The 19,051-nt window shown below is 33.3% G+C and overlaps 1 protein-coding gene and 1 long non-coding RNA gene across 2 annotated transcripts in view; both read right to left on the bottom strand.

The window, feature by feature from the left end:
• Positions 1-1,158: 1,158 nt before the first annotated feature.
• On the bottom strand, positions 1,159-3,860 carry LOC143073166 (uncharacterized). The gene is made up of 3 exons (XR_012977414.1): positions 3,725-3,860; positions 2,013-2,112; positions 1,159-1,319 (listed from the first exon to the last, which is right to left on the bottom strand). It is a non-coding gene; the product is annotated as an uncharacterized LOC143073166 (long non-coding RNA).
• Positions 3,861-16,411: 12,551 nt separating this feature from the next.
• The window catches only part of LOC143073767 (uncharacterized), a 31,991-nt gene continuing 29,351 nt past the window's right edge, over positions 16,412-19,051 (bottom strand). The window contains exon 16 of the mRNA XM_076249523.1: positions 16,412-17,839. Coding sequence (XP_076105638.1) covers positions 17,328-17,839 — 512 coding nt within the window. The 3' untranslated portion in view covers positions 16,412-17,327. The remainder of the gene's footprint in view (positions 17,840-19,051) is intronic.

A 19,051-nucleotide genomic window follows, 5' to 3' on the forward strand; every position in this document is an offset into this window, starting at 1 on the left:
ATTGACTCTAAAGGGCAATAACTCCTTAAGGGGTCAACTGACCTTTTGTGGTCATGTTGATTTATTATTAGATCTTACTTTACTGAACATTATTGCTGTTTACAGTTTATCTCTATCTATAAAAGTATTCAAGATAATAACCAAAAACGGCAAATTTTCTTTAAAAATTACCAATTGGGGTCAGCAACCCAACAACCAGTTGTCCAATTCATCTGAAAATTTCAGGGCAGATAGATATTGACTTGATAAACAATTAATTCCCTTGTCAGATTTGCTCTAAATACTTTGGTTTTAGAATTATAAGCCAAAATCTACATTTTACCCCTATTTTCTAATTTAGCCATGGTGGCCATCTTGATTGGTTGACCACACACATTTTTTAAACTAAATACCCCAATGATGATTGTGGCCAAGTTTGGTTCAATTTGGCCCAGTAGTTTCAGAGGAGAAGATTATTGTAAAAGTTAACGACGACGGACGCAAAGTGACGAGAAAAGCTCACTAGGCCCTTCGGCCCAGGTGAGCTAAAATGTGGTAAGGGTCAAACAAAACATACCAGACTGACATGTACAGAGTAAAATATTTTCAAATTCCAAATGTAGTTGACCTAAATTTCATGAAATTATGTTTTGTGGTTTCAGAGTTGTGATGACAAGAAAAGGATTAACAGACAATTGTCAGATAGATTTGAAAAGTGCTCAAAGTTTCAACTCATTACTGCCAAGCTGCATACCAAATATAGTCATTCTGTTCAGAAAAATATATGACAATAATATAAAGTGCTTTCATTATCCAGGAAAGTTTAAAAAAAAAAAATCTAAAACAGTTAACAAATGCAATTAAATTTTATTCCTAGTTCCTGCCATGCCTTAAAACTTTCCCAAACACATAGATTTGTCTGTTCTCGTAGTAAAATTGGGGTGTATACATGGCAATATCTGATGAACCTATGGAGATTGACCATGTGACATAGAGGTGTATGATGTTTTTTTAATATACAAATATATGTAAACTTTTGTTGTTATGATTGCCCATGGGAACCTTTCTTATTCAAGTTGTGCTACAAACTATTTTTATTATGGTTTATTTTCTTATATAGATGAGATACCTTGTAGTTTGACATTATTTGTAGTTGTGAGAAATAGAATACAACCAAGCTTATCAGGCACATATTTTAATTTACATTTCAACTCTAGAAAATATCACAAACAACAATTAGAATTTTGTCATTTTTTCACTCCTTGTACTGCTTTCTTCTTCTTTCCTCCCATCTTATATAATCCTAGAAGTGTATAACAACCCAGTGTTAAAACTGAAAGCTGAAAACAGAATGACAGGTTTATTATTAATAAAGAAAAAGAATACACATAGTATGGTATTTATGAATTACAATAATTGATAGTAAAGTCTTAGTTTATTTGCTATGAACTAGTTTCGCTTACTGGTGGTACTCTCAGATCTATTCTTTTGTGTTTTTGTTATGGTTTTTATGTGGTTTGTAATAATCTGACAATTTAACTGATTTTTACAGTTTGTTCTTAGATTGTACTGTTACACCACAGTCTCTTTTTATAGTGAAGGTTTGGTGACAGCAAACATGTTCAACCCTTCACATTCTTTGTGTGCATGTTATAAGTAAGGAGCCTACAATTCAGCTAATTTTTTAAAACTTGAATCAGGTATACGTTTTGATCATTGTAAAATTTCCACAAGGAAAATCTAGAAAAGAATTAAAATTAGCAATATTCCAAATTGTAAAGAGGTATAAATCTACAGTAAAAAGGGAAGTGACTCAAGGCCCAAATTCGAACTGTTTGCAAATTTTGGTTCTGAGTACTATGTATGAGTTTGATACGATTTAGATGAGCAAAACTTAAATTAGAGTGTGGAAATGAAAAATTGGACAGACAGAAAACACTTAATGGCTGGCTCCTTCACCTAGCGTTGGGAGGCTTAAAAATAAAAACATATTTTTTGTGACATGCATTGTACACATGTATACCAGTACTCACATTAAATTTGCCTCTTAAGGTAAATGTATTGAAGTGGTATTTCCATCCTTGACCTTTGAATGTTGAATCTGGTAATCCATCTAAACTCATCTTGAATTACCTACAGAAGAAAAAAGTTATAATTTCAATACCTTTCCTTTTTTGTTTTAATCATAAAGAGTATGACATCATCAAAAGCTACTTCAATAAATTGTGGAAATTAAAGTTACAAAAAAAATAATCCATCCAAAATATTTAACATGTTAAACCATCAATGGTTTATCCAGGGGTTGTCCAGAATAAAAATAAATCATACAAAGGGAGTTTGATTAAACATGTTAAAAGGCAGCATTTTTTTAGACAAAATCTTTCAAGATTTCTAGTTTCAAATTCATTTGGGATATATGTAAAAATATATCATGTATATTATAACCTTTTGGCAAATATAACTGTATTTACATCACAAATTTTATTCTGATTACAGACGAGACCTTTGCACTTAATGAAGTTTATGGCAGGAACTAGATAGCTGATATTCATATGCATTGTATGTATACCTATATTTCAGAAAATTATCAGCTTTTACAGATTTTGAGATTCCTCTTTTATTGTTCCCACAGAAGGTGCCAAAAAAAGTTTGTAAAAATTATTGACGTCTTCACCTTTTTAATAATATAAGTGACCTTTTTAGATTGACATGGACAATGGACAGTTGCACAACAATTTAAGTGATTTTAATGTGTAAATAAGTGTATCATATATCAATCAAATATAACTCAGGTGCTCGTCATTGGATTTTAGCTGGATGTATGAAGCCTGGTTAACAGCTCTAATGGAATGAAATACAGATTTCTCAATTAATTTTCAAACTATGATTTATTTAGTAAAATTGCAATTGTATGTCATTGGGGAGATAAATTTATCAATAAATTAACCAATCTAATGATATCCTAGGTTTCCCAATGAAATGTCTCTTCCTGTTAATATAAAATATTATACTCGGTCAAATCTAATAGACCTGAATTTCCAGAACGTTTGATTTACATTATACGAAAATTCGGGTCTGTCAACTTTTACCGAGTTTAATATTTTATACTCTTTTTGGAAGTGACGTATTTGGGTAATTCTTGGATATCATTTAGAAAGCAAAATAAATATTTGTCCACCTCAAATAAAATTGTATCTAATTTTATCATTTCTTTTGGATATTTCAGGTAGGACATTGTGACTACGTAAAAATTTCTAGCAGGCAACAATAGGCAATGAAAATTTCATGTCAAAATAAGGTCGCAAAGTTCCCCCAAAAATTTGCTCTTAAAAGTCCTGACGTAAAAAATGGCTTCAGCGTTATGAAGTCATAGGATGGCGTCCCAGAGAAAAAAGTTAAAATATGTCATAAATATTTGGACTACTTTTGTGGCAGTTTTGCAGAGATGAAAAAATGCTCTTCACGATACAAAATAGATTTAATTGTTTTGAATAAAAAATGTATTTTAGCTTATTTATATCTATAAGAATGTTAGTAACTTGACCAGCAGCAAAGACATAGGTTTGTCGGTCAGTCTGTTAGAACTCCAGAGTGTCAAGAGATTTGAGGTGTAAAAATGGTATTTTTTCTTTATGGAAAACATAAAAAAAAATAAAAAATCGTGGATTAACTGTTTCAATACCAAATATTATGACAACTTAAGGTTTATCTTAACTTCTCTGTGTGTTATTAAACTGAAAACTACCTTTCTTGATGACTTCAAACAGTCATGCAAATCAAATGGTGACCTTGGGGTAAGGGAGACGACTGTGAGTGCGGTGGTGATAAAAGTCGTAAAAGTCCCGAACCCAGAACCATTTTCACCATTATACAGTGCAAGATGGCCGTAATAAAGTGTTCTTCGCATACAATTTTTTACCTATGAAAATATGCTTTTTGCGAAAACTATTGTCGGATTATTTTTGGTTTAATTTCTATTAGCTGTTTTATAACAAAGATGCACCAGGAGATGAAAAACCAACTGCAGACGAAATATTAAGACCAAATCATCATTGGAAACAACCAATCATTCAGACATTTCTGCGTATTTCAATGCCTGGTTTGTGAAAATCCTACAATATTTATAGTTACAGTGAATTTATAAAAATCAGGAATTTTGTACATTCCTTGAATAATTAGAGATTTTATAAAATCTGACTGAAAATATTGCTTTGGATTTTGTAAAATCCATATTAAATTACATGTTTAGAATATTTTTTTTAATAATAAAAACAAGGATTTGTATAGTTACTATATATGGTATTTGTCCGTTACACGTCTTTCCATATGCGGCATATCAATAATAGAGCACTGGCTTATTTTGTTTCTAAACTCATTTTTTCCCACGTCACATTGGCGTGTTCTTATCCTGATATGCTGCTTGTGATATTTGCCACTGGATTCCATGTCCTAGGCTAAACCAATATATTAAAATTCTAACTTTTTGCATCACAGTGTGATTTTTTTCCCGTTTCAAGTTTGTTTTATCTTCTTTTTGTGGTTCTATGGCAATAAATTTTAGAGTTTCCTCATATTAATCCCAGTTCCATAACTATTTGACGTATCATTTGTGTTAGTTTGCTCATGATTTAATGACATCTGTGCCTGAGCACTGCATTATTTACAGAATGTCAAGTGGTTACTTAGTTCTATTGTAGTAGGATTTTCTTTTCCCCACGAAATTATTCATACAAAAAGAATATCAAAGAATTAATGTACTATTTTGTTTACAAATACCATGAAATTAATCAGGGAATCTGCGAAGAAAATCTTATAATTCAGCTGATATTGTCAAATACCTAGGCAAAATCAGTGATTTTATATAACCATTGATCAGTTCAGTGATCATTCAATTGAAAACTCTTTGCATTTAAAAGGTATTTAAACAGTCCCTGATTTTACAAATTCGCTGTACATGTATATAAGCCTCGAAAGTGTATTAAAAAAATATCAAGCTATGTGAAATAGCAGCAGCGCTTTCTGTTTTGTTTTTTGTAATTATTATATCGAAAGCTAGTTTAAAAGAACAGTGACTATCTAAACTATGTCACAGGAAAAAGTAAAATAACAAAAATGCCGAAATCCGTGGAAAATTCTTAAGGGAAAGTCCACCAAAATCAAAAGCTAAAACACATCAAAGGAATTGATAACAACTGTCATATTCTTGACTTGGTACAGGCATTTTCTTATGTAAAAAAATGGTGGATTAAACCTAGTTTTATAGCCTGCTTCTCACTTGGATGACATTCTCATAAAATTCCATTATATTGACAACGATGCGTGAACAAAACAAACAAACAAACATGATAGGTAAAAATGTCAAAAATAGGATTACAGCAGTCAACATTGTGTTATAATCTTTGAAATAACTGTAAAAACAAACACATATGTCAAAGAAAAACAAAAAGACATATAAACAAAGCACATAATCAAAAACGAAAGACAAGAAAACAAAAATTACCATAGCACAATATTCTGTGTGAGTCTTCCGATTTGATGCTCAATGTAATATTCATTGTAGCCACGAAGGACTATAATATGATTCGACAATCTCATCCTTGTCAAATGATGTTTTTGTATGTTAGATTACATGAGTGCTAATTTATTTCGTATTTGTTTACAAGACACTCGTAGTAGGACGATCTGCATACAAAGACAGGTCACGAAAAGTAAAGTTGTTTAATAAAACTGAGAATGGAAATGGGGAATATGTCAAAGAGACAATAACTCGATCAAATAGCAGAAAAAAAGCCTGTACGCTTCAAATTTTGTTTATAAGTTTGTTTTTTTTTCTTATTCAGCTAGTGAATTCTGTAACTTCGTTTAATTACAAGCGTATTCAATCAAACTATTGCGGTCTGGAGTTGGCATGTCAGTAACAGCTATTAGTCCTTTGTTCATTTATGTATCATTTATGTATCAATGTCATTTTCCTTAGTTTCTTTTGTTATACCTATTCTTACGGGGCGCCGAATGGGACTCTTGTGGTTTTGTACAAAATTCAATTTTGTCATTAACAAAATCATTTTTGTCTTACAAAACTATGTGATACAGACTTGTTTCATTTTTGTCATCACAAAATCCATTTTTGTAGACAAAATTCATTTTTGTAGACAAAATTCATTTTTGTTATGACAAAAGTGAATTTTGTCAAAAAGGTATGCAAATATAAACTCATTTGCATACAAAATTGACTTTTGTTACCTGATATGGAAATTAAAACACAAAATCAATTGTGTAAGACAAAATTGACTTTTGTTAATTTTGTGAGACAAAATTCACTTTTGTCTCACAAATATCTCACAAAATTGAATTTTGTCTCACAAAAGTCACTTTTGTCTCACAGAAGTCACTTTTGTCTCACAAAAGTCACTTTTGTCTCACAAAAGTCACTTTTGTCTCACAAAAGTGAATTTTGTCTCACAAAAGTCAATTTTGTCTCACAAAAGTGAATTTTGTTGAGACAAAAGTCACTTTTGTCTCACAAAAGTCACTTTTGTCTCACAAAAGTGAATTTTGTCTCACAAAAGTCAATTTTGTCTCACAAAACTCAATTTTGTCTCACAAAAGTCAATTTTGTATGCAAATTTGGATCTGCACTTGAATTATCTCGTCACGATTTTGCAAGAAGGCCTCTCATTGGATATAGAGAATGCGGGTTTCGCAGGTTCAAGGTCATATATGGATGATGCACTATTCCGCAAAAGTAAGTAATACCTAATGAAGTTTATATATGATATTCTGTGCAGGACGTCATATTATTCTAGTATGACGTCCTTCTTTTGCTTTAATGTCAACAAATCCATGTTACTTAGGGATGCACGTAAATGACGTCAAAATTGAACTTTCGATGTCACTGGTTTTTCAAAAGACGATCGAAAAAAAAAAATGCTGGTGCTTTTTGAAAATAGAATTAAAAAAAAATAAAGTAAATAAACATGACCTCTCCTTCATAAAGAAGCCTCTGGACCCCCTTCTCCAATTTCAGATTTTTCTGACCCCTCTACCTTTTCCATATCGGATAAATAATCGTACATACATGTTGTATTTCATTGTTTTTAGAAGAAGATATAATGTCTAAATAAACAAAAAAACTCATGTTTTAGGTTTACTTTTCCCCGACTGAAATAGAGATTACTTAGTTTTATTATATTTTAATATGCTTTGGTGTAATTTCCATTTGTAGGTTAAACCATATTTTAATTTTCAAACTGATAACGATGGCCTCAACAAGTAGCCTGCCTGACGAAAACATAAATATAGACAGGCTACAAAAGTTTTTAGATGAAGATATGCCAATCACGCAGATTGCACAAGACTTCAATGTGTGTACAAAAACAATCTACAGACGAATGAAGAGTTTTGGAATAACGAGAATACCATTCTCTGATATCAATGATGACGATCTGGTAGATATTGTGATAGAGATCAAACAAAATCACCCAAACGATGGCGAGGCTCTGTTGGATGGTCACCTCAAGGCCCGTACCCCTCCTATCAAGATCCAGCGCTGGAGACTAAGAGCTGCTATTCATTTTGTTGATAGTGCCGGGGTTCAGGCTCGGCGGACGGTTACAATTAAACGTCGCCAGTACTCTGTGCCATGTCCACATTATCTGTGGCACATTGATGGAAATCATAAGCTGATAAAGTGGAAAATGGTAATCCATGGAGGTAAGATGAATGTTAATATCAAGAGAGTACCTATGTACGTATAATAGTCGGGACTTATGTTACCTTTGTTCGTTCGTCAGTCGGTCACACTTTGGTTAAGTTCCTGGTTTAGGTCCATATCTTGGGTACTACATGTAGTAGAGCAATGATAGTTTAACACCGTATGAGTCTTGGGTAGTACAACACTACCCATTATGAATTAGGTCATTGTGACATACATTTTACGCAACAACGACTTTGGTTAAATTTTGGTTAAGGTCCATCACTCAGGCACTACAAGTAGCAGAGTAATGTTATTTGACCGGTATATGTGTCTTTGGTGGTACAACACCACCCACTATGAATTAGGTCATTTGATAAAAAATGACGTCGGTTAAGTTGTTGGTTCGAGTGCATATCTCAGGCACCTCAAGTAGTTGAGCAATTATATTTGATCAGTAGATATATGTCTTGGGTTGTACAAAACTACCCACTATAAACTAGGTCATTGTGACCTACATTTTACAAATGACATTTGACAAGTAGATGGGTCTTGGGTAGTGCAACACCACCCACTATGAATTAGGTCTTTGCAACCTACATTTTATGCATAAACGACTTTAGTTAAGTTCTTAGTTTAGGTAAATATCTCGGGCATCACACATAAAAGAGCTGTCATGATATCTGACCAGCATACGTGTTTTGGGTTGCAGGACACCACCTACATTGCGTATATATATCACTTTTTTAATTTCTTGGTTAAGGACCATATCTCCGGTTCTCAATCATTCTCGTTTAAATAATCTGATGTACAGTAGTTGTCGTTTGTTTATGTGATATATACGTGTTTCTCGTTTCTAGTTTCTCTTTTTTTTTATATAGATTAGACCGTTGGTTTTCCCGTTTGAATGGGTTTACACTATTAATTTTGGGGCCCTTAATAGCGTGATGTTCGGTGTGAGCCTAGGCCCCGTGTTGAAGGCCGTACACCAACCTATTTATATATATAATGGTTAACTTTTTTTTTTAATTGTTATTTGGATAGAGAGTTGTCTCATTGGCACTTACATCACATCTTCCTATATCTATTTGGGGGTCCAAAAATCGGGAAAAATAAATGTAGTAAAATCTAAGGAATTTTGAATGCATTTGAAATCATTAATGTGGAGATTGCTAGGCGAAAAAAGTCAAAGTATTGGTAACATGAAATTAACATTTTTTTTTATTCCTGAAACTTTGAAGATCTTTGAAGAATTACTTGTAACGTACAAATTTATCACACTACATAGAAACTACTAAATACCAAGACTCGATTACAGAATATTTATAACTATTATTCAATTTTAAAGTATCAGTAACGTAGGAATCATTAAAAATCTTGACAAAATAATATGGTGGCCGGATGCGGCCATTTCGTCTTTTCATGTTTTCGCGTTTTCTCCTTTCACTTTCACGCGAAATCGAGAAATCGAGAAAGCGAAAACGCGAAATCGAATAATCAAGAAAGCAAAAACGCGAAAACGCGAAATCGGGAAATCGAGAAAGCGAAATCTAGAAAACGCGAAATGAAATAGATTTCTCTATTTCGCGTTTTCGCGTTTTCGCGTTTTTGCTTTCTCGATTTCGCGTTTTCGCTTTCTCGATTTCTGGCCATGATTTCCCGATTTCCCGATTTCGGGTGAAATTGAAAGGAGAAAACGCGAAAACACGAAAAGACGAAATGGCCGCATCCGGCCACCATAACATATTTAAATTTCACAATTCGTTATTCAACCGAGTACAATTTATTATATTATTGTTTCTTTGTTTATGATATCAAAGGTGAGATTTAATCATCAGCAAACCTTTGTAAATGATTGTTTATGCTCAATTATTGTCAATCTTGACATGCAGAATAAAGGGATAACAATGTACTTCACAAACCCTAACTTTTCAGTGAGTCGTGATATTGAGCTGTATGATGGCTCATTAAAATTCTATAATTTTAAGAATTATTTAAAACATTTATTTATGTACTTTTGATCACTTTTATTTAAAATATTTGAATGCTGAGAGTATAATTTTGTCAATAGTGGATGCATGGTATAACTTGATGAGATTGACCGCTCTACAATTAGGAGTGCAATAATAAATAAATAGTTGATGTGGGGTTAGGTAAGGAGAACGATCCCGATACTGGTCACTGTCACAATACTGGGTCAGAGGCGGATCCAGAAATGTGGGGACCCGCTCCTGTGATTCCCTATATCAGCAACCATTTTTTCCCCCAAAAAGGATGGGGCCCGGGCCCCCTGTCCCCTAAATTCGCCTCTGTGGGTCATTTATTATACCAGTTTTGGCACTACTGGATTCCCAGTAATTGTATCTTCCAGTATTGTCAATTATTTATATATTCAGTTAATTTTCAGGTATTGATGGGTTTACCAGACTAGTGGTGTTCATGAATATATCCAATAATAACAAAGCCACAACTGTTCACAGAGGGTTTATTGCTGCTACCGAGCAGTTCAACTGGCCAATTCGATTAAGGACAGACTTTGGAGGAGAAAACGAGCTAATTTGGCAGGCTATTCTTGATAAGCGTGGACCTCGTTCAGCATTAGTAGGTAGTTCTGTCCACAACCAGCCGATTGAACAATTATGGGGCATTATAAATGACAGGGTGACATTGCCATTCAAGGTACTCTTTGATTCAATGGCTAGAGATGGTTTACTGAATACAGACAATGATACGGACATTATGTGCCTTCACTGGGTATTTCTACCCTTAATACAGGCCAACCTTACAAGGGAAGTGTTGGCACTTAACAAGCGGAAGATTTCAACAGAACATCAGCGATCACCTTGCCAGCTCGAAATTCAGTTTATGCACCTCAAAGCAGCTTATGAAAACAAGCCCATCGAGCAACATGAAGGTGTGGTCTGCTCATACCAAGATCCTGATGACTTGGCTCGCCCATTACAACATGTTAGGTGTGACGAGTTTGAACGATTCCCAGCAGAACTCCGTGAGGAACTCTGTGCACTAGGCACAGCTTTAGAAATAAGAGATGGACGTCGGTTGTATTTAGAAGTCGTGTCAACTATTGAAAAGTATTTGCTTCGTACATAAGAACAATTTCATGAAAAGATAAACAAGAACAGAAGTCTGAATATTTGAAAAGTGTGTATTTTACAACTACTGGTATGTAATCGGTGTCATGTAATCTTGTAAATTGTGCAGATTAAAGTTTTTTGAAGTAGATAAAACTAAGCAAGATATAAAAAATAATTTTACCAAAAGAGATTTCTTGTCACAAAGAATATGTATGTGAAATAAAAAAAAAAAACACTATCGTAAGAACAAGGTTCTAGTTTTTCTGCACACAGACTGATTGTATAACATTTGTCCCGGCAACCTATAAGTTACAGGTACTGGCTATGATTACTTCGGAAAAGTAACAATAAGAAAATATTCAGATTACTTCGCTCACTAAATGCTGGTATGTAACGTCGGTACAATTTGGGGGATTATTTTATTACCAAGAGTGCACACACTGAAATGTCTCGCCTTCTTTACTAATCATTGATATTTTGTTGATAGTCCTAAGTATAAAGCTTTATTACAACTGTCACTTAAACTTAACATTAACCAAGATGGCTTAAACAAAGACCAATAAACCATGAAAATTAGGTCAATGTCAGATGAACCATGCCAGGCAGACATATACAGCTAACAATGCTTCCATACAACAAATATAGTTGACCAATTACTTAAAGTTTAAGAAAAATAGACCAACACACACAAACTTAACACTGTGCAATGAACTGTGAAATTGAGGTCATGGTCAAATAAAACCTGCGGGACTGATATTTAGATCATAATATATTTCAGTACACCAAATATAGTTGACCTTTGGCATATAATATTAGATAAAAAGACCAAAACTTAAAAAAATAACTTTGACCACTGAACCATGAAAATGAGGTCAAGGTCAGATGACATCTGCCAGGTAGACAAGGCTCCGTGTTGAAGGCCGTACTTTAACCTATAATGGTTTAATTTTTAAATTGTTATTTGGATGGAGAGTTGTCTCATTGGCACTCACACCACATCTTCCTATATCTATGTACACCTTTCAGTCATTCCATACAACAAATATAGTAGACCTATTGCATAAAATATGAGAAAAACATACCAAAACACAAAACCTTTACTATAACCACTCAACCATGAAAATGAGGTCAAGGTCAGGTGACATCTGCCAGTTGGACATGTACACCTTACAGTCCTTCCATACACCAAATATACTAGCCCTATTGCTTATAGTATCTGAGATATGGACTTGACCACCAAAACTTAACCTTGTTCACTGATCCATGAAATAAGGTCGAGGTCAAGTGAAAACTGTCTGACGGGCATGAGGACCTTGCAAAGTACGCACATACCAAATATAGTTATCCTATTACTTATAATAATAGAGAATTCAACATTACAAAATTTCTGAACTTTTTTTCAAGTGGTCACTGAACCATGAAAATGAGGTCAAGGACATTGGACATTTGACTGACGGAAACTTCGTAACATAAGGCATCAATATACAAAGTATGAAGCATCCAGGTCTTTCACCTTCTAAAATATTAACCTTTTAAGAAGTGAGCTAACACCGCCGCCGGATCACTATCCCTTTGTCGAGCTTTCTGCAACAAAAGTTGCAGGCTCGACAAAAATCACAGAAAAAAGAAAGATTTATAGAAAAATATAATTTATTACTGGTAGGAAATACAAAACGACAAAGATAAAGATGTAAAATATTGCAATTCATTTATTAAGGATAACATTACCGACATATCCAAAATGTGCAAAAACATTCTCTTTAATTTGTGTTTACTTGTGAGTGAAAATGTACTTTTATAGACAATGTATTTACCCTTTACCCTCTTCCGAAGTCGAAGGTTTTCGGATTCATTTGGTTATTCAGAGTAGCGGATCGACAGCGCTAGACTTGGGAAGACGACCCTTTATCTGCAATGACTAACTATATATTTCAACACAGTGAGCCAACAGTATTTTATGTCTCAGTTTGTCGTACATGGGAATAACAACAAGAGGAAGTAACTGTACATAACCTATGTTTTTGTTACACCCAGAAATATTCGATTCCTTTCCCTACAATGCATACCCATGCCGGTATGCATTTAGTCTGCTAATCAATCCTAATATTTTTTTTATTTTTACTACTCAAGAGTAATCGTAGCCTGGCAGTGCCCAAGTTATTTTTTTTGTTCGCCTCAAGGTGCAAGCGTCTATGTCTCCATTCAAGTTAACGTCCGAGTTCATATCTCAGCAACTATACATGGAAGGATCATGTAACCTTGCGTGCACATGTATGCGCTAGGGATGAAACATCAGCATCCAGTCAAAATTAAGTCGTTGTGACCTACATTTTCCGCTTGAATGAATGACTTACTTAATTTACATTAAAGTTTACATCGAAGTTCATATCTCAGCAATTCACATTATAGGATCATGCTTTGACCTTGCATGTGCATGCATTGGGATGATACATCTGCATCCAGACAAAGTTATGTCACTGTGACCTACATTTCCCGTACATTTACATCTGAGTTCATATCTCAGCAACTATGCATGATCGGATCATGTATGCTTTAGGGGTGGTACATGAGCAGAATTTGCTTTTTGTCTACAATTGGGTGGACCGTGGGTATGAACTATATTTTACAATTGAATGATTTACTTTCAACTGATGTTCCATAAAGAGGTAAACTTTGTAATTGTTGATTACCAATCTTTTCACTTTGCCAGCCATACTCTCAAATTGAAGCCAAGGAAATGTTATGCCTTGAAGGATTTAATGTATATAAATCAATTCAACAACATAGAAATTACCGTACAGTTTATTATTATAAATCAATGCATATTCAAAAAAACATCAGATAACAACTTCAAACATAAATGATAATCAAAACAACATTTATACATTCAAAAGTTTTAAGTTTAATGTAACTCATAATATTGTGATATGATTGATATTTCGAGTAATGCATTCTAATATGATTTGCTGTAATTGCTTTATGGCTAAACTCTGTTTAAATGCTCAATAAACCACTTTTCGTAGCTGCGCATTTTAATACTTTTGTTTGTGGTGGATTACAATAAGATGTGTTGTTTATATAGATATTGTTTCCTGAAAAAGTTAATTTGTTGTCATTTTAAGATGACCTGGTCCTTTATATTCATTATTTAACCACTAACTACCGCTCAGGGTTAAGGTAGTTTTTTTTTTTTTTGGGGGGGGGGGGGTCTTGATCATTGCCATATAATGTGAACAAGATTTTGTATAATAAAACTTTGTTCAATGAGCAATCAAAATTTGCAAAGAAACTTTGGGGTCAGGGATATACTTTAAAAGATACAGAGCTTTAAAAATGGACCATGTTTGGGACTTTTACCTTTTACATATGCATTAATAATCAACAATCAAGGTCCTAGTAGCGAAAAGAAGGAGCAAGGGTACTGGTTGTGGAATTATAAACCCACTTGTCATGTTTTGTTTTTAGGTGTAATATTTGTTTTGAACAAAATTAAGTTCTGACAACCTATGTCACAGTTAACATAAATGAAATCATCCTTTAAAATTCTTGATTTTACCCTGGATATGGAAATACCGAAATTTTACAACTAAGGTGATATAACTCTCAAACAGGACAAAGAATATTCCTCAAACTTTTAAGTATATGTTGATTTAATAGATAGCTTCAAATTAGAGTCATAAAAATTGATATGTCAAAAGTTACAGCATAAAATATATAGTAATTTGTGTTTGGCAGGAAAGGGGAGATAATACTTTCAAAGTAATTTTCTGCAAAAATATAAATATTTTGTTACCTATATAGTCAAAGAACTTTCTAGAATAGTAGCCTTACATAATATGCTTATAAAATATTACTAATTAATACATTGGTCCATTGCTTATATTTTGTGGAAAGTGAAGTAAAACAAAGGCACTCCTGCACAATATATGCGAATTATTTCCCTTTTTTGTAAAATCCAAAAAATGTACAATTTTACAAATTAAGCATTAATTCAATATGATTCGTGTATTTTTCAAATCAAATATATTATTTTTGATATTTTGTACCAATAATCATAACAAAAGTATATTGGTTATGAATAATTCCAAATTGCGCAGATTGGATGCGCAAGGCTATCATCCTTAATTAACTACCTTAAATGGGAATATCAAGGCCATGTTAAAATTTCCAACAAATAAAATTATTTCTTAAATAACAGATAGTTCTTAAAATTTGAATCAAAACATAAATGAATGTAAAGCAATGTAAACATAACTGAAGCATGAAAGATGCCCGTCATGTGCTAGCACTACTAGGTATATCCCCCCTCAAAGTTGGACAGCAGTTAGAGAACCTTTGTGAGCATGCTCACATACCCCACGCCCCCATATTCTCACTGGACACACAAAATCTTCACAGATTCCTAAGGTCAAAGACTCATAACTCTACAAAAGTCAACTGATAAAATATTTCTTGTGGATATGCACATTTACATATTATGTCCTCATTAACTACAAAGTTTCATGAAATTCTGATGTGTGGTTTCAGAGGAGTTGTGATGACAAACTGTTGCAGTATTAAATTTCAGCGAAAATTCAAAGTTAAAGGGGCATAACTCCCAGAAAAAAATTTAATCATGGTTTCCTGTCAATATGCACATCTACAAAGTTTCACGTAATTCTTTTGTGTGGTTTCAGGGGAAATGCGATGACAAACTGTTGCAGAAGTATATTTAGGCAAAAATTACAAGTTAAAGAGCATTACTCCTAGAAAAAAAATAGAATCGAAATTTCCTGTAGATATGCACATCTACATCCTTATTATCTTCAAAGTTTCATGAAATTCTGTTGTGTGGTTTCAGAGGAGTTGTGATGACGAGAACAGAACTGAAGGACGGACAGAGAGAGTGATGAAAGACAGATGGACAGGTCAAAAACATTATACCCTCCGCAACTTTGTTACTTATGGTAAAATTAAAATGGCTTACTTCATGTAACTGATGAATGTGAAGCTATGTATCAAATTTTGATATCATTCCATTTTATTTTTTTGTTTGTGATGAAAGTTATCCATAAAACATCTCATTCACTGAAAAAAAACTCAATTCCAGCAAAGACAGGAAGTTGATGGTGGAGTGCATCAAAAATAGATTACAATGTACAATTGATCAATATGAAGATGTTTACCAATGGACACTGTACCATACTAGTCCAGTCAAATTAAGCTTTAACCTCGAACTAATTGCATCAGAAAATGTTTTAGTTCTAATCTATAGCATTAAGCCACAAATATAAACAGAAAAAAGTCCCATAAAATTTAACTTGAGGAAAGCTCAAAATCAGCATTTTTAATTTCCTATGGAAATTAACATTGGAAAGGGGAGATAACTAAAAACAAGTCTTTTTTTGTTGTCAATTTTTTGTTGATTTTCTTAAAATTCACATAAAGTATGAAACTTTGACGGGGTTATAAGTTCCTATTTGACTATATTATATAATCTTCTGCTCATGAAATGCACAAAACCAAAGTGTTATGGGTATTTTTTTTGCACATTTTTCATTAAAGAAATAGCAAATGTGTTGCTTTATGACCATTTTGAAATAATAATGTGAAAATTTGGTATGGTTTATTTCTGTAAATTATATTTGTTCGGCAACTTCTTTGTTTAAAGAATCTTTAAAGCCCAAAAAGAAGAATATATGCTTAATTATTTTTATGAAGTTTGATATTCTTTACCATGACAAGTTGAAAAAATTAATAAATGGTCAACTAATGAATTTTGAAATCTTGGTTGTAGCTTGATTAAAGATATGAAAACACTTTTAGAGCTGTTTGTTATTCTCTATATAGACGGCTAAAATATCAAGAATCAATACATTCTGATGAATAGAAACGGTAAAGTTATAATTTTGTTCCAATTTGTATTGATATTCCTTTTTTTTGCAGACTTATCTCTCATTTTCAATGCAAATCTCCATAGGAATATTAAAATCGTGATTTTTTAGTCTTCCACAAATTAGATCTTGTTTGACTTTTTCTGTGTATATTTGGGGTATAATATGCTAAAGATTAAAACTAAAAAATCTTCTGTTGCAATAACTTTAAGGTTAAGGTCAAATTTATGCTCAATTGACTGGACTATAAAAGGCCTGGACAAAAATAAACTTCAAATTACGCCTTCATTTTCAGCAGTAAATCAGAAATACTTACGAGAAAACCATAATATATAAACACCATACATAAATTAACACAAACAAAAACTGTTCAACTGAAATTCAAACGAATTAATGCCACCTTTAATTGTGGAGTCTGTAACCGACTTCTAAAATACATTTACTTGCTTATGGCAACAAATAGTCAGAAGTAGTGCTCTGATGAGACTCAATGAGTACTGTAATACAATATGTATACATCAAAGGATGTTACACTGATTATTGATTGACTTATCTTTTTCTCCACACCAAAAAGCATCTATCAAAAAACCGAAACACATTTTTTGTGTTAATCTGTAACAAAAAATAATATAAAGTTTCTTTAATCAAATGGCAATTATTTTGCTGTAAAGGTTAAGATCTCACTATTCAGTCACTAAGACCGAACCCATCTCCCATTACCATCCACTTGCAGTAACGTTCCCCAGCTTTTCGAGTTTGTGCTTTTAAATCTAAGGGGAATGTTGCATTCAGAGCACAGGTGCTTATTTTTGGACTTTTGAAGTTGGGATCAAAGTGGATGAGTATTGGCTTATAAAATCCTCCTGGAGGTTCCATGGTGCTGCCGGTGAAGAAGCGCAAAACTTCCTCAGCTGAGATTTGCAAATCCTCCTTGGCAGGCTCATAGTCGCTACGTGGTGATTCTGATTTGCACAAAGCAAGCCCTGCGAACGCATCTTTCAGGAAGGACTTGAAATAGACATATGCCTTGTCCTCTTGTCTTGCCAGCTGAGAACCACATGCACCATACTTATTTAGCTTGAAGAGTTCTAAGAACTCGTTCTGGTTTTTTTTGGGAATGAGGTCAAGGCTCAAAAAATGCAATGCAGCTTCCTCTGCCTCTGGCGTTGATTTCCAGACTGAGAGGAATGGTTGCAGACCTGGAAAGAAAAAATAAATAAAATATTAGTCATACCACCTGCTTTCTTTTTTTTTCCTGCGGTAATGCGGAACAGGGACATAGCAATGCTAGCCTCCATGTGTCTGTCTGTCTATCACACTTTTGTAAGAGCTCTCATGCTGACATTACTCAACTGAATTTTATAAAATTTATACCACATGTTACTACCACTAATACCTTGGACAAGTTCCAACATCATCACTGTTCAATTATTTTGACAGGAGTTATGGGAGTTTATCAACTTTGTTTAGTAGGCTAATCATATTCCACCTAGTAGTTTCAGAGGAGTTAACGTTTGAAAAAGTTTAAGACAAAGGAAGAAAGAGGCAGAGTGATGGCAAAAGTTTACATAGGCTATTGGCCAGGTGTGCTAAAAACAACACTGAAATTTAGAAATAATCTGCAAATGCCAACTGGATGTCTGAGTGAGAACACTTCTGGACCCATTTTTCTCGATGGAAAGGAGGTCTAGATCCTCAAATATTTCCTTTTTATTATCTATAACTTTATACTTTTGCTATGATTTATTACAACACTGCTTTAAAAAAAATATTTTGGGGCTCCTTTTTTCTCAGCAGAAAGGGTCAGGATCCTTGAAAATTTAATTTTTTTTGTAATCTACAAGTTAATATATTACAACCCCACTTTTTAACAATTTTTGATTTTCACCCTTTTGACATCTTTCTGCACAGCAGAAAAGGTTGGGATCCTCAAAAATATAATTTTAGTAAAGTATTACCTTTCCAATGATATATTACAACCCTACTTTTAAACAGCATTTGATTTTCCACCCTTTTGGGCCCCTTTTTTGTGTTCACATTGTCACGAGGAGCATTGTGTTGAAATTTGAAAAAGACTCAAGTCAATGGACAACAACAAACACAGACCTCATAACATAACTTTTTGTGGTCTTATAAAACTGAAATCAGAAGATAAGTTTATGAGTTGTTGCATAGACATTTGCAAAATGAACAACCTATAGGCTTTAATAGTGGAGTTCATGTTTTGCCATGGGAAACCCCTAAGTTCACAGTCATCAAACATGTCAAAATATAAAATAGTAGGAGACAGACTCTCAGAGAGTTTCAGTGAATTCTTTTGTGCAGCTAGGTAGATCACAAGTATATATTATTTGAGACATTTTTTTTTTATAATTTGCCAAAATGAAGATTTTACTATGCTCTTTTCAAAA

The sequence above is a fragment of the Mytilus galloprovincialis genome, chromosome 4 (assembly GCF_965363235.1).
Source record: "Mytilus galloprovincialis chromosome 4, xbMytGall1.hap1.1, whole genome shotgun sequence".
Taxonomy (NCBI): domain Eukaryota; kingdom Metazoa; phylum Mollusca; class Bivalvia; order Mytilida; family Mytilidae; genus Mytilus; species Mytilus galloprovincialis.